Here is a 15,577-nt window from a genome sequence, read left to right as displayed (position 1 = left end):
GGAGCAGGCCTCTGAAGGGATGGAAAGAGGCTGAGTAGCCTGAGAAATATGCACAGAAATGTGGTTTCCAAGGGAGCTACCAGTAAAATTTCTCTTTGGAAGCTTAGGTCATACAATACAGAGATGTACATAGTGAGAACCCAGACAGGCAAAAATTCCTGAAGTCATCTTTGCTTGGTCTAACTTGATGCTGTAGTCAGACACACCCTGTCTTGCACCAGACAGCTACTCGTGTTCTTGGGTTTTCACAAAACATTATTACAAGTTTAAAACTATCTGCTTAAAAATCCTCTAGATGAGATTTCTCATCTGCACAGGATATAGAAAAACTACATATACTCCACTACCTACTGCTTTTTCTTACCCATGAATGACATTCCTGACATCTTAGGGGGTTTTGAAAGCTAAAATGCCAGCTGGCACAGCATATTTAGACTTTGCTTCTGTGCACAGACTAATGGGGATGCCCACCATGCTTCATTTCTTATGAACTTCTGCTTCTTCCTCATATAAACTTGCTACAAGACAGGTGGCAGATAAACACTTATGTCAAAAATGTTTCTCAGGAAACAGATCACGGAAGAAGTCTATGTAACAAAAACATTGTTTAGAATTTGTTAAAGGCTTCATGGTGTGGGATTTCATTCAAATATTACTTGTTTGATTCCCCACCATGCACTTTTAGACCTCAGCTGGCTGGGGGAGATTAGAGTGGGTTGTGAGACCTTTGCTTTACTGGAGACAATGACAAAACAATTTTGCTAATTTCCTTCTGTGACTGCACACCAGAAATTAGCTAGAAAAGTTTTTCTCTTGTCTCAATATTCAATTCCAAAGTTCTCAGCTACAGCCTTTTTTTTTCTTTCCCAATACAGTGAATTGAATTGGATGAATGACTAATATGAATGATAAAAATGAATTGGAATATTGATTTTTTTTTACCTAGCTCTGAAGACCTAAAAAAAAATCTTTCTGCCTTGTTTCAGATATTGCTGGCATTCTGGGATTTTAACTTGGGTGGTTGCATGCCCCAACTCTGTGGGGCACTCCAGTCATTCTCTCTAAAACAGCAAAGTTTGGGGTTTGCTTGCACACAGAATATTTTCAAGGTCTGTTCTTATTGAATGAATTAATTTTGAAAATATCATTCGTGATGGGATCAGCTTTGTTACGGCTGAAGAGATGGAAATGCATCCTGCAGCCTTGGCTCTCTGGAGGTAGGGAAAGGGCAGAGCTGTTGGTTTGTTTGCCAAGACTGACCAGGCCCAGGGGCAGAAGGAAAGGAAAGAGTCAAGGTCAGGGTCAGAGCCCTGCAGCCCCCTGTGCCATGGGTGCAGCTAAGCCCTTAACCCAGCTTAATGCAGAGCCACAGCTGCAGATTCCTCCAGGCTGCTCCTAAGGAAAGATCTGTGTAAGGGCCAATTCTTGTAAATCTCTGCATTATTGCCCACTAAGTGCTGAGCTGGGCTGGTCATGGATGTGACCAAAGCCAGCAGTGACAGCTCTGCTGTAACCCTCTGTGCTTCTCTCTCCTCCTGATATTTACTCTGCCACTGTGGATATTGAGGCTCTTTTCAGCCCCTCTGTGTTCATCTGTTTCTTTTGCAGGAACTCATCACTGCTTGGTACATTGGGTTCCTGACACTCATCTTATCCTCATTTCTTGTTTATCTGGTTGAAAAAGATGTTCCTGAAAAAGATGCTAATGGGGTGGAGATGAAAGAGGAGTTTGAAACCTATGCAGATGCACTGTGGTGGGGGCTGGTAAGTGACTCCAAAATTACATTATAGACTTCTTTAAAACTTCATATCCAAGAAGAGATCAAGTTTTAGGGATTACAGTGCAAGTGCTGCTCTATTTGGGTGAAAGGCATATTACCCAGGAACTTTACCAAAGTAAAGGTGCCCCTACAACCAATCAAGAGAACCTACAACCCTGTTGATTTTCAGGTTGATTTTCAGAAAATGGCCCTTAGGTGCTTAAACCGCCTTCAGAAATCAATCTGTGTTCCTGGTGTCTGGGAAACCTCTTTTAGAGGAGCATCTCTTTGGGGGTAACTGCACTAAAGGGAGACAGAGCTCCCATGCCAGCAGTGTCCTGCAGTGAGAGCTGTGTTCCTCAGAAAGTGGCAGAGCCAGAGCTGCCCGGTGGATGGGTCTGTTGGGCTGTCAAAGAGCACCGAACATTTGGGCCGTTGAGGAAGACATGCATGGCAGGTTTAGTTCTTATGGAGCCACTGACTGAAGATGTCTCTGGGTTCAAATGGAGGAAGTAAAAAAATATTTCTGGCAAGGTTAACATAACAATTCTCATGTCTTACATGCATTCCCCAAAGATCAGGGAGTGCCATTGGTGGTAGGATGCTGAACAAGAGGGATTTTTGATACATCTGTTCTTGTCTCTTCTGATTAAGAGAAGAGTACTGGTTTGCACCACTCTCATTCAATCACAGATACTCCTGCCATTCCAGAATTCATGTTGCTTTGTTACTGATAAGTTAAGGAAGTCTATGTCATGCTGTGACTTAAATTCAGCAGCATATTTTTTATTCAATGAAGTTTACTCATAAATATAAAATACTCCCCTTCCCCCATTATTAGTCAAAAGGTACCAAGTGTTGGCTAGAACACCTGGATGTTTCCATGTCCTTTAATATCCAGGACATTTAGATGGAGTCTCAGTGGTGAGAAAATGTACGCAGTTGGAAATTAACAATTGTGCCAGAAAAGAGAATGCTTTCAGAAAGATATCTTTGCTTTAAGAAAGACCAGGACTTCAGGTAGAGCTATTTCTGACAGGTTATTAAAGGTCTGCAAGCTGTTAAGTGGCAAATCCCATTCCTGACTCTGTACTGATGGTGGGCAGGAGATTTATGTGGACTTCACTTGCAGCAAATGCACCTGTAAGAGGCAGCTGCTTTGAGACTAAAGCCATTCTCCATGCAGTGCCTTGGGATTATGATGCCACCATAAAATTGGTTGACCCATCCTCAAGATCCTATTCCACCAAGGTGTGCATGAGCACCCTCAGGGCTAAGTGAGTTACACAACTTTCATGGTGACATTTACACAGAGCTGTTGGCTTTGTTTTTCTTACATTAAACCCTGGTTCTTGTGCCCACAGATCACACTCGCCACAATTGGATACGGAGACAAAACCCCTAAAACATGGGAGGGACGGCTGATTGCAGCCACCTTCTCTCTCATTGGAGTGTCCTTCTTTGCTCTTCCTGCAGTAAGTACCTTCCCCTCTGTTAGACACAGCCCAGATCTGTGCACTTGCCAAAAGAAGGTAAAGTTAATAAAATCACCATTGGAACCAAATCCCCTTTAAAGAAGTCCTCCAGATTCTTGAGGGGGTCTGTATCAGTAAATGGAACTTGTTTCCTGCCCAACTTTGCACAGAGCCTATTGGGAATAATATGTCACCCCAATACTCCTCGAATCACTATGTGGGCATTGTCTGACAGTGCTAGTTAGCACAGGACAAAATTAAACCAGCAAGTGAACAATCTGGGAAATCACAAGGCAGTTCATGGGACTGTACACTGGCACATGGTAATTTACTGGTATTAGCATAACCCCCACAAAACATATTTTCAAAGGATTTGGGGTCTACCATTGTAATAATTAGAATTTGACCCATCTTATCCAGCCCTTTATTTCCTTTGTCTGCAATGTCCTCAGATAAGAATGAAACAAAATCTGACTCAGATGGGCTGAATAGCAACAGAAACTGCCCTAATCCCAGATTTTAGGATATTTTTCCTCTAGATCCAGACTTGGAAAGAATTTCACAGAGGATGACAAGTCCTGAACTCTCAGACCAAAGCACGGTCTAGCGCAACCATTGTATCATGCAAGCAGAGTTTCAGTGGAAATGGAAAGTAACACAGCAGCTGGACACCACCAGCTTGGAAAGGCAGTAGACATTCAAGAAGCCTCTTGAGGACCTTTAGTAGTTTGGTGTGGCCTGTGGTCCTTGAGAGGATCATGACAACCTCCTGTCCTGTGAGTGGAGCAGCAGGAAAAGCATGGGAGCTGCACAAAGACTCCATGTAGCCATCTCCATCTCCACCCACAAACCTGCATCCTCTCATCATTAATCCATTTTGTTCTGAGTAAGAGTAGTCTAAAATCTTGCATCACTCTGTACTTTCAGGGCATTTTGGGGTCAGGGCTGGCACTGAAGGTCCAGGAGCAGCATCGTCAGAAACATTTTGAGAAAAGAAGAAAGCCAGCAGCTGAGCTCATTCAGGTTTGCAGCCCTTTCCTCTGCCTTGAAAAAGTGCTGTGCATGAAGACTCTGCATCATGTTAGCAAGGGCCACCTCCCTTGCCCAAATTCTCACTTCCCATTGCAGGAGGTGAGAATTTTTGTTTGTCAGTTTTTCACACTGAGCTGGATAATCCAAAGGCCTTTGCAGTTTTGTGGAATCTCTCAACTCCCAGAATATCTTTCAGAAGAACAGTGTCTTGCAAAGAAAGGATCTCATCTGCTAGCTTCTGTAAACCAACTGGCTTCTTCATCACTGCCACAAAATCACAGGAAACAAGCTGTTGAAAACACATTCTTTACAAAATACAATTTTTTTTTTCAGTTCCCTTGAGAAAATGCTTTTCTGTGCAAACAGTTATGTTGTTATTGATGTGAAAACAGCAATAGAAGTAACACAAGAGACAGTGACAATTTCAATCAAAGCAAATAACATAAATAGTATATGTGGGGTTTAAAAACTAAACCACACCCTGTATCCTCTGTTATGTCACTGGATGGTCCAGAAATTGAATGGGAAGAGAGCCCTTACCTGACTTGGACATCAGTTATGGCCTTTGTTATGAATTCAGGATATTAAGCTTAAAATCATTCGTCTGTGTGCTGACAAATTTGAAATTCTTTATTCTTACTAGGTGTGGAGCACATCCTGATAGCGGTTAAGTAAATGACAGCATTTTCACAGAGGGACAGAGAAAGTTTCTGTGATAACAAATGGAAGCATTGGTGCTCAGGATGGAACCAGTCCTCAGGAGAAATAGGCTGAATGGCATTAAAATTCATGGCTGTTCTCATTAAAAACATGCTTTAGCAAACAGAGGGGCTGCAGGCATGAATTGTGAATAGAATTTGATGGAACTTAATTTTAAATTAAAGCATCTGCACTGATCAGGTAGCTTATGCAGCTAATGGGTTTCAGGTTGGGGAAATTTTTTTGGGGGAATTTTAATTTGAACTAAATGCTGAAGTAGAAAATTGCTCAGCAAAAATTTCTTCTGATGATACATTAGGGGGCAAACTGTCTTAAGTACTTCCAGAATTACTGGACAAGTCCAGCAGTGCTTGAAGCTCTTTTAGACATACCAGACAGGACAATAAAACCATTTTAGTCTAATGTAATGTCATGTTCTGATAATGGTTTCCTCCATGTTCTGTTTCCTTTAACAGCCCTCCAAGATCAAAATTCAGTGTCAAAAGCTTTTCCATATAGTGGCACTTATTTGGTATGGCTGATTAGTAATTAATTTCCAGATAGTGACTCAGGTGCATTGTTATGTTCTTTGACAGAGTCTGGCTGCAGTCAGCTGGGAAATAACTTCACCTAACAGTAATTATTTCCTCTCCCCTGTAATTTAGGCTGCCTGGAGATACTATGCTACTAACCCAAACAGGATTGATTTAGTTGCTACCTGGAGGTTTTATGAATCAATTGTATCATTTCCATTTTTCAGGTAAGTGCATTGTCTACCTCTCCATCATCATTTTTTGTAAAGTATCAGTCAGGATAGGAAACACAGACTATATATATATATATGTGTATATATATGTGTATATATATATATATATATATATGTGTATATATATATATATATGTGTGTGTATATATATATATATATATATATATATATATATATATATATATATATATATATATATATATATATCAGCGAGGCTTTTGTAGGTAACAGATGTTTTCCAGAAAACTCTTCTGAAGAAGAGGAATCTTTTCTGAAGTAGTGGTTTAATTTCACTCACCACTTCTGAGTTCAGTGAAAGTATTCCATACATAAAGATATTCAGATAAAATAGATGCTTATATGTTTATGGCTATTAGATTGATCCTCACTCTCCTTAACTATCCAACAGGCATCTTTCTCACATTAGGTCTTAACATTTTAAAATGTTTTTTTAAAAAACCTGTATGTCCCTATGAAAAGCCAAGACTTTTAGCTACAGATTATCAGCTGATAACAATGGGCATTACATATCCAAGTTAGTGCTTTAAATGTTCCTCCTGCTCTTGCTGTTGTGCCTCATTCTGAAAAAGAAGTGCCCTTAAACTACTGTTCAACTCAGAGGTCTCCATGCATAGTTGTGCTCACTGCCCTGATACTGAAGCTCCAGCTGTTGCTCAAGACTCCCTTGAAATGTTTCAGACTCCTGCTTTCACAAAGGGCAAATTAAAAACACTCACTCTTTCCTTGTTTTAGTCACAATACATTTTTAGAACCAATTTCACATGCTTCAAAAAGGAAACCTCAACAACAACAAAAAAAGAACAAACAAACAAAAAACAAACAAACACAAAAAAACCCTAGCACCAAAAGTGTTTAATTAAGGCTCAGTATATTTCTTTCCTTTTCTTTATCTCTTTCACTTTCTGTCTATTCCCACATTTTCCATTACAGAATCATTTCTTCAGGATTTCTTGACTGCAGGGTTTTCCAGAGAGTAATTCTCAGATTCATAAGGAGTCTGGACTCAGTACTGTGACTTCAAGCTTGCTCATTTTGTGTAGGTTCTTTTGTGATCCAAATGCAATCTGAAATTTAATAGGTATTTTGCAAATAAGATCCTGGGAAGGAGGGCAGGGGAGATCACTTCTAACCAAAGACTGGATTGCCAGTCTAAGCAGCACAGACTGGTTTCAGGAATCTAAATCACTTCTTTTTTAGCTTTATAGCTCATTGAAAATGTAGCTTTTATTCTGCTTTTTCTGTCAGTTATGGTCACAGAACAAAAGAGGTATAAGGTATTAGCAGTAGACTAGCAATATATATTTTAAAAATATGCTGAATTTATGATATTATTTTTCTCTCCTTGCTTTCTTGTAATGCGTCCTCTCTTCTATAAAAGGAAAGAGCAATTGGATGGTACTGCCAGGTATGTAGCTGTCATTATTATACATATATGTTTTAATAGAGCTGTTGGAGGATGCAAGCTAAATAGTTCTATGTGGATTCATGAGCTGTTAACTAAATCATGCTACTAACACCACAGGTAATCATTAAAAATTATTAACAAGTCCATTTCTTAACTGCTTGCTTTTTCCCCTAGTTTAACAACACAGCTAAAATGCTAATTGTACAAAGGCAATGTTGCTTGCTAATTGTCTGTAAACAGCTTTATTGTTTGTTATGATTAATCATGGTGTAGATTTCTCCTGATCCATGCTGCAGAGCCAGGGTTTAGCATCCAGGCTGTTCTGGGGGGAATTTAAGACTCTGGTTGCTGTTGCTCCACAGTCTTGCACAGAGCAATGTTGTGGTGTGAGCAAGTGACAGTTCACCCTGTGCAAAGATTTGTTGACAATAAATAAAGAGATGGGTGTCTAAGATGAACCAGCAGGATAGTCATTCTCTCTGGCAGTACTGTAAAAGCTGCATTAGGTTTGAGGGCCTGGTGTCACCCATGCTGAATAAAACAGGAAAGCTCCCCATCACAGCAGGGTATTCACAAGCAAAGAGAATGAAGGAATCCTCAACCCCAGCACTGGCCAGTCACTGCAGAGCAGCAGAGCAGCCACAGTCAGCCAACCTGCAAAGCCTCAAATGGAAATGATATCTTTATAACCTCTTCAGATAAGTAGAAGAGTTAAATGCACATACAATAATTGTAACTCAAAACTTAATGTTAAACCACTGTCAATGGGTCACCCACAATGTAATTCAATAACAATTAAAGGATAAATAGCTCCACAGTGCTGGAGCTACTTCAGTTTGCTTCACCATTTACAACACAGAGAAAAGGAACAAAATTGTAGCTACCTTTCAAAACAGTGAGCCAGAGGTCAGGTCTGGAGTTCTAGTCCCTGACTTGATGAAAAATTATGCTTTTTTTTTTTTTAATATTCCATGTAACACATGAGAACTTCAATAAAGGAAATTGACCAAAAAAAAAAAAGAAATATTACAATTGCTGTTCTCCTAGGAACTTTTGGGGTTCAAGCTTTATTTAGCAGAGAAGAAAAACCTATCTCAAGTTTTCTTACAATTCAGGTGAGTCCTCTAGTGACAAATTATTGGGAAAGGATGTCTTCCTCCTCTTACCACCAAAATAATGAGCTCATCTCAAAGATGACTGGGTGGGAGGCACCCAGTTTGTGAATCCCCATGGACCTCAAGTACTTTACAGCCATGGCACACCCCAGGCTAAGCAGTCATGGGCAAGCTCAGTTGCATTAATGCAGATGTTTGAAGATTTTAGCCATCTCCAGTCTTGGTAACAGCTGAATTTTGGCCTTTAATATGTAGGGAAGAACTTAGGAGCTGAAATCCTTTTGAGTAATTCCATAACTTGAGTCAAAATGTTCTGGCTGAGAAGGAGCAGCAGATTAAAATTAGGTAAGAGAATGCCTGCTGCAGTTCACTGTTGATCACAGCTCCTGCACCTGCAGCAGTTCTGAGTTACTGTAGCTTTCAGGCAGTAAAAATCATTTGATGTCAACACACTGAATTAAAAATGGAAAAGTATGACTCACAGCTCAAAATCTTTAAAGCTATAATCCCAAGGCCCCTCATTCTAGCTGGATATAATTTGGCTTTATTTTATTATATATATAATAACTCTCAGCAAAATCATCAGTACACCTGCATGGGAGCCTTCCTGCTAGCAGAAATGTGTTTATGGAATGAGGCATTCAATTAAAGGGATTGGAAACCCTCCAGGTAAACAGACATATGATGGCACTTGTGGGAACATCCACTGACTTCAGTAGAAATGTGATTGAGCCATAAAATCTGGTTGTTTTGACAGTACCACATCTCATCTCTTATAAAACTCTTATTTACAAACAAGATAATTAAAAAAAATCTTATTCCTTCTGCAGTGATTTGGTATAGAAAGTATCCCTTGTACTCCACTGCAGTTTGTGCTTTGACTCTATTGAAATAAATGAGCAATAAGGGAGTGTGGTCCTAATGGGGAGAACAGCCCATAAGTGTCTTCAGTCTCCAGGTTCTTCCATCAGTTTAGTACTTAAAGAGAAAGTAAATAAGTAGTAAGGCTGCTGTAGTAATCAACTGCATCATCTGATCCATGGTTGACAAAGGAGAAAGAAGAATTGGTCCAAAATTTTCACAGAAGCTTTTAATAAACAAAAAATGAGGCCTGGCTGTGTCAAAATTTGAGGACAGGAAGTGCTTTAAGTGGCAGAGTTTTTAGTGAGTAGAGTGAAAGCTCTTTAGGAACTCCACAGTTCTAGAGTTGAACTCCATGACAGATCCTTGTAGGATCTCTCCTGGATCAGGAGAGAAGCAGGAGCTGGCATGATAAAATCACAGACAGATACAGGACCCTGTTCTTAGACCATTTGGGAAGAACACACGGGTCACAAATGAGTGGAAAAGCCCATTTCAGAAGTTGGATCCCAAGGCAAGGCTGCAGGGAAGGACTTTTCACAGTGGAAAATCAAGTAAAATTTGTCAGCAATCTAAGGCTTTACTGAAGCTCCCTTTAAAATAAAGCTGTGAAGATATGAGATATGATGAAGAGGACATTGGACTGGAGCTCGACTCTGTCCTGTAAACAGTGAAGGGAAGTGGTAGTTATGATGCTGCTCTTAAGAACAGCATCTTCCCTATGTGTATTCCCCAACCCAGGAGGAACTGAGCTGTGCTCTCTGTGGCTCACTGATGAGTTTACTGACCTCATGCCAGAGGTGCCACCAGCTTTTTTTTTTTCCCTTAATCAATGCCTAAACCTCATAGCCCCATGAAATCTCAGACAGCAACTGCTTTTCTCCCGGTATTGCAAAGCTTTTTAATCTGTTCAGTTCTCCAGAAGGGAGATTTATGAGGAAGAGATGCTAATGCTCATTTCTGCAGGCATGCAGCAAATCATTCAGCAAACATTTGGGAGCCTGACCTACATTTAGGATGGGCATTTGCTTGCCAGACATATTTTTATTCTGAGCAACTTTTTATGTCTATGTTTCAGGAAATAATATTGGGGCCTCATTTTTCAGTGCTGTTGTTAGCAGCTGTTCCACTGACTTTGACCAGAGTTTAAACTTGCATGTACAGGCACCTTAGTGAAGAATTTTGAACTTCTAGGGTCTTACTCCTGATCCTCATTGTCCAGCTTTAGAACTTGACATCAGGAGAGTATGCTCATTCCTAGATCTATTATTATGTGATTGCAGAAAAGTCATTTATCCCTGTTTCCTTATCTCTACAAGACAAATAATATTTCTATGTCTTTGGAAAGTTGATTTGATTTTTTAGAGGAGTGGCATAATGAGTACCTGTCCTTCCTATTACATGAGTATGAAAGAATTCATGAAATGTGGTACATTTCTGTATTGCCAATGCTGACAACAAAATGAAAATAAAACCCTACTTTTCAAAGTGTAAAATTTCACTGTAAGCTATTCATCCTAATACATCTGCCCAAAACAGGAAGGAAAAAAGGCCACTCTAATCTACACACTGCATTAACTACAAATGAAAGGCTCCCACTCTTTTCATAGAGCTTTTCATGGGTAATCATTAATGTCTCATCTTATTAACTTTTCTTCACTTTACAGTAATGTCATGATTAGTAGGGAGTCATTCTTTGGATCAAGCCTCACAAGAAAACTTAGGTATATATGTTCAAGTAACAGTTCAGCCTTATTCTTTTCATATTTCTTGCATGCCATTCTCTGCCTGCACTTTCTGTTTTTACTACAGTAGTTCACATAACCACCATCAAAAGTAAGGGACAATAAGACTGAAAATTTATTAAGCATAAAAAGAAAGTTGCATGACCTTGCAAATAGTTAATTGTTCTACTGTTCAGAAAACATGGGATATTATCCAAACTCTCCAAAGAATCTGCTTAGAAACAGGTGTTTTTCTCTGTTTCTATCAAATGGAAATTAAACTAGCCTAGTCTGCAAAGAATTTTGAAATTTACTGTGAGAAAAATATACTGTAAGAGCTAAACACTGTTCCTTATGTGGTCCCAACCCTGCCAACACAATTCATGCAAGTTACTTTGAATTTGAGTTCAGTGGAACAACGTCTTTGCATGTGTATTTGCAGGTTCTGGTTCAGCAAATGGAAAACAAGTGGATGCTTTTGACCATCTGGATAAAGTTAGTGACATGCTTAAATATCTTGCTGAACTGTGACCTAAGACCTGGGGCAAGAACTTTACCTTCCTGCAAAGAGACATAGTCATAGCTTGTGGCACTTCAGGAATACAAAAGATACATAATTAGAAATAATATTTTGACTGAATTGCAAAGTATTTCACTCTATCCCACACCTTGCTGTCATTCAACTTTATCTGGTTGTTCTCATTCCAGCTTCATTCCACAAACATGAAACCATCTACCTGCAACTCAGCTTTTCTAGCTGGAGCTCTTCAGCTTTTGGAGAGCAGCAAGTAAAGCACTCCATTTTTTTATTTGATTATTGGCCCATGCACAATAGTCAAGAGACTTTGATTTAGCAGTTTGATTTGCTTTCTAGTGATTGATACATTATATGTTCACTTTGAAGCAAAAAGTGGGTCAGCGTCCATTTCTACCTACAATGGCTGCATCCATTGGTGAAAAATATCCATCCTGGTTTCACAATGAATTGGATTTGGATTATTCTTCCCATAGATTTATGTGACATTATTTATTTTCATCCATCTCCAATCCCTTTAGAAAGTGTGGATGAGAGAAGGAGCTAAGCAAAGGCCTTTAGTGTATGTAAAAGCGCTTTCTTTTTCTGAAGGGCATCAAAGTTGAGCTGAAGTTTTGATTTGTGCTCAAGTTTGTGGGCAGATAGTCTGGATGGTAGGTCAGTCTGTCATAGTCTGACATAGTCAGAGTCATAGCCACCCTTAAATACCAGTGAGGATGTACACCACCAAGAAGCATGGAAATTTGTTGACTTTGAAGTGATGTTTCCATGTTTCCTCCTCACATGTTAGAAACTTGCAAATTTAGGCCTCAAGATTCAGAGTGCAGAGTGAAGTCTTTAGTTTTCAGGAAGCTGTAGTCAACTATTTTGGGACAGAACATTTTTGTGAGATCTTCTCTGAAGGAAAGAATACTACTCAATAAAAGGGAAAGTTGATTGGTTAAAGTTTAGAACTACCTCAGAAGTGTGGAATGTTCTTTGTTTTATTTTAAGAAATCCCATGGACTGTCTGAGATCAGTTGAACAGGTTCACTGCAGAACTCCTGTCTGTCATAACATTAGCTTGGTATTAATTTCTATTAGGAAGTGTTCAAAGCAGAATATGGGATACTTCTGGAAACCTCATTCAGAATGTTTCATTTTCCAAAGCTAAATTCACCCATGTAAGTTCATCTGATAAGGTACAAAAATGCTGGAGTAAACATTACTTCCTTCTGCTTCCAGTTACCTGAGATTAATTACATCTAGTGACTTTAAACTGTAAAAAATATGGAAAAATCTCCTGATTATCATTTGTCCTTGTTAGGTGAAAGTGGTAAATCCATGGCAGAGGGCTGTTTGGTTCACTCTTAGAATTAATTCACTATTTTTCTCCTCACACACGGACCATTTGTTTATGAAACTCCAATACTAGGAAAAGGATAGAGAGGAGAGTATCTGGCTTGCATGATGGGATGTAAATGCATTATTTCTTTGCATGACTGTTTCTGGAAAATATATCTAGTTCAGTGGTTCCCACTCTTTATTCTGAGCAAGGGTAAAACATGTGTTGCAGAAGCCAGCCATCTCCCGTATATCAAGCCACCAAAATAATCTCTCAGGTGGTTCAAAATAATTCCCACTGCTCATGGGGAACAAAAATTTAAGAGCTGAATTTTTCTTTAGGTAGAAAGAAACTGCACTGCTCTCACCTTCCTCCCTTTCTGGTGATCTGTATCTACCACAAAGTTAAGGAATTTGCATCCTGGGTCCCATTTCAAGGACACAGGGTTTGGAACCCATGAGAGAGAGGATCTAATAGCATGCAAGACAAAAAATGGTGATTTATCCAAGCTAGTCAGAGAAACTACCCTGGATTTTTGTCAGCATGCTTGGGATAGATTTGTATCTCCCCAGTTTCTGGAACTGTGCTGGAAGTTGAGAATGATATTTTATTGAACGTAAGGAAGCCAAATGAAGTGGGACCACTGTTCCCAGGTGAGGAAAAGTAGCTAACATCAGAAGGGGGAGTCTGAAAGATGAGCAGCAGTGCATGAGGCTGTGGGTGGGAACCACTGTCCTAGCCCCTCTCATGCAGGATGGTCGGCGCATGCTTCACGCCCGGGACTGAGCCATGCGCATGCTGCTTTAATGAGGAGATCGTGTCATGAGGACAAATGTTTCCTCAGCACTTTTAAAAAGATCAATGGAAATAAAACCCCAGCAGACCCAGATTTCATTCCTTGGAAATGAGAATAAAGTCCATTTTTTTTTCCTGATGACAGTTGTTATCTGGAAAGAAGCTTGGGTTTTGTTTGGGGTTCTTTTGTATACAACACATGGTTGAATATTTTGATGTCAAGCTGATGAATTATTTTCTGATGATTTTACTGCTCTGGCTGCCAGATAAGAACACAATTGTCTATATTTGTTGCATAAACATACTGTTATGAATCTGAATGTTACTTCAAGGGTTAATCTTCAGGATTCCATTAATGAGGAAGGCTTCAGCTCAGGTAACTTTAACTTAGACTAGAGATCTGCTTTTTGGATGACTTCTCATCTAGATCTTTCCATAGTCAATAACAACGTTCCCCAAGTATAAAGTCATCCCAAACTGAACCACACTCTCCCCACTCACTGGTTAGAGTTGCTGACTTCCCACTGATTATAGAAATGGGTCTAAAGAGTAGTCTTAGATAGGAAGCTTAACTTCTTTAACAGCTTAAAAAAGATCAGAAGAGTTCTAGCTCAGCAACCTAAGATGCTCAAACAACAGTCTTTGGAGAATAGTTTCTTCCTAAACTGACTCTTATCAGCAGGGATAGCTGCAAAACTCTAAAAAGAAAATCTGGGAATACTTTCAGTTTGTGTTATCTGCCTTAGGTCCCCACCACACTGAAAAAAACACCAAAAAGCCCCATTCCACAAATGAGCATGCCAACATATGCAGAGGAAAATGTCACTGCAAATAAGTAGGGTTTTGTGCTGAATGCAGAGGAATTTTTGTTCTGATTTTATCTATGAGGAGGATATAAAATCTTGTTCAGTCCCAGTCTTGCATAGCTCTGTGACAAATTTCTGCATATCTTGCTTATATTGCTGTCCTATACTTATAAAATGTCAGTAGATTAATATTTGGATACTTTGCATCATCTACTGACCCTTTTCCTTCTGGTCTGATCCCTACAGGTCCTCACTTTATGCCTCCATTTTTTCTGGTATGCAAGGCAGTTATCACAGGAGTTTTATGGGGCAAACTTTGGGACAGCTGGATATATATATATTTTGAAGAATTAAGCAAGTTTCTGGAGAGGGAGTTAGAGACCACATGTAATGACAACTGTATTATTTTAGTGTAGTACTAAATGGCTTTTTATAAACAACAGCAGTCTTTTGCCTCACCTATTTTTCTGCTTCTTTGCCTTTCAGGTTCTGTTCCTTAAAGATATTTTTCTCTTGAGAGTTTCTCTGTAGTGTTACTAACTCAGATCTTGTGACATTTAGTACATTGCTCAAAGCCAGTGTGTAGTATGTGACCACTTGACTCTTCCTTTCATTTGAGATTCATCTATCAATCATCTATTGTCAGTGACCTGTAATCCCCCCATGTGGAGAACGCTGATCTCCACAACAAGCCTGTTGCATAATTTTTTCAGACCCAGAAACAAACCTTGTCATTTTATTATCACAGAACAGATCTCCTCCCCCTAAAACTGCTTTGGTTTTTCCTTTCTTGTATCTTATTCCACAGTCTCCTTCAGTCTGCACAGATCAACACCAGGGTGTCCATGCCTCATTGCTTTTTTTTCTTTATATTAAAGAAATTCTCACTCTCACAAGCTTGCTCTCTCTAACACCTTCAGGTCCATCAGTTTATATTGCCTGGCTGACTCTGTTATCACTGAACTAGTTTTTGGTGCATTTCTTTGGAATAAAACTTTTTCAGTGGTGATGTGCCATGATTCTATACTCATCTTGACCATACTTCTCAAAATTAATTCCTCCTTTGATTTATTAATGAGACATGAGAATTTATTTTCCCTACTTTACCTGCCCAAAAATCCCACATGCAAATCTTTCTGTTGACTTTTACTTCCTCACCTTTATATTTTGTGCCCTTTTCAAACTTGCTCATTAGTTTTCTTCTCCAGTATATATTTGCCCTATGTATGGCAGCTGAGTGCTTGAAGAATCCAAATTTC

General features: G+C 39.4%; 1 protein-coding gene across 1 annotated transcript in view; it reads left to right on the top strand.

Moving 5' to 3' along the window:
• KCNQ3 (potassium voltage-gated channel subfamily Q member 3) overlaps positions 1-15,577 on the top strand; it is a 191,764-nt gene that overhangs the window by 159,093 nt on the left and 17,094 nt on the right. Inside the window, exons 5-9 of the mRNA XM_066566548.1 lie at positions 1,609-1,764; positions 3,125-3,235; positions 4,163-4,258; positions 5,632-5,726; positions 7,132-7,158. Of these exons, the coding sequence (XP_066422645.1) occupies positions 1,609-1,764; positions 3,125-3,235; positions 4,163-4,258; positions 5,632-5,726; positions 7,132-7,158 (485 nt within the window). The remainder of the gene's footprint in view (positions 1-1,608; positions 1,765-3,124; positions 3,236-4,162; positions 4,259-5,631; positions 5,727-7,131; positions 7,159-15,577) is intronic.

The sequence above is a fragment of the Molothrus aeneus genome, chromosome 1 (genome assembly GCF_037042795.1).
Source record: "Molothrus aeneus isolate 106 chromosome 1, BPBGC_Maene_1.0, whole genome shotgun sequence".
Taxonomy (NCBI): domain Eukaryota; kingdom Metazoa; phylum Chordata; class Aves; order Passeriformes; family Icteridae; genus Molothrus; species Molothrus aeneus.
This window is presented reverse-complemented; position numbering and strand designations above follow the sequence as displayed.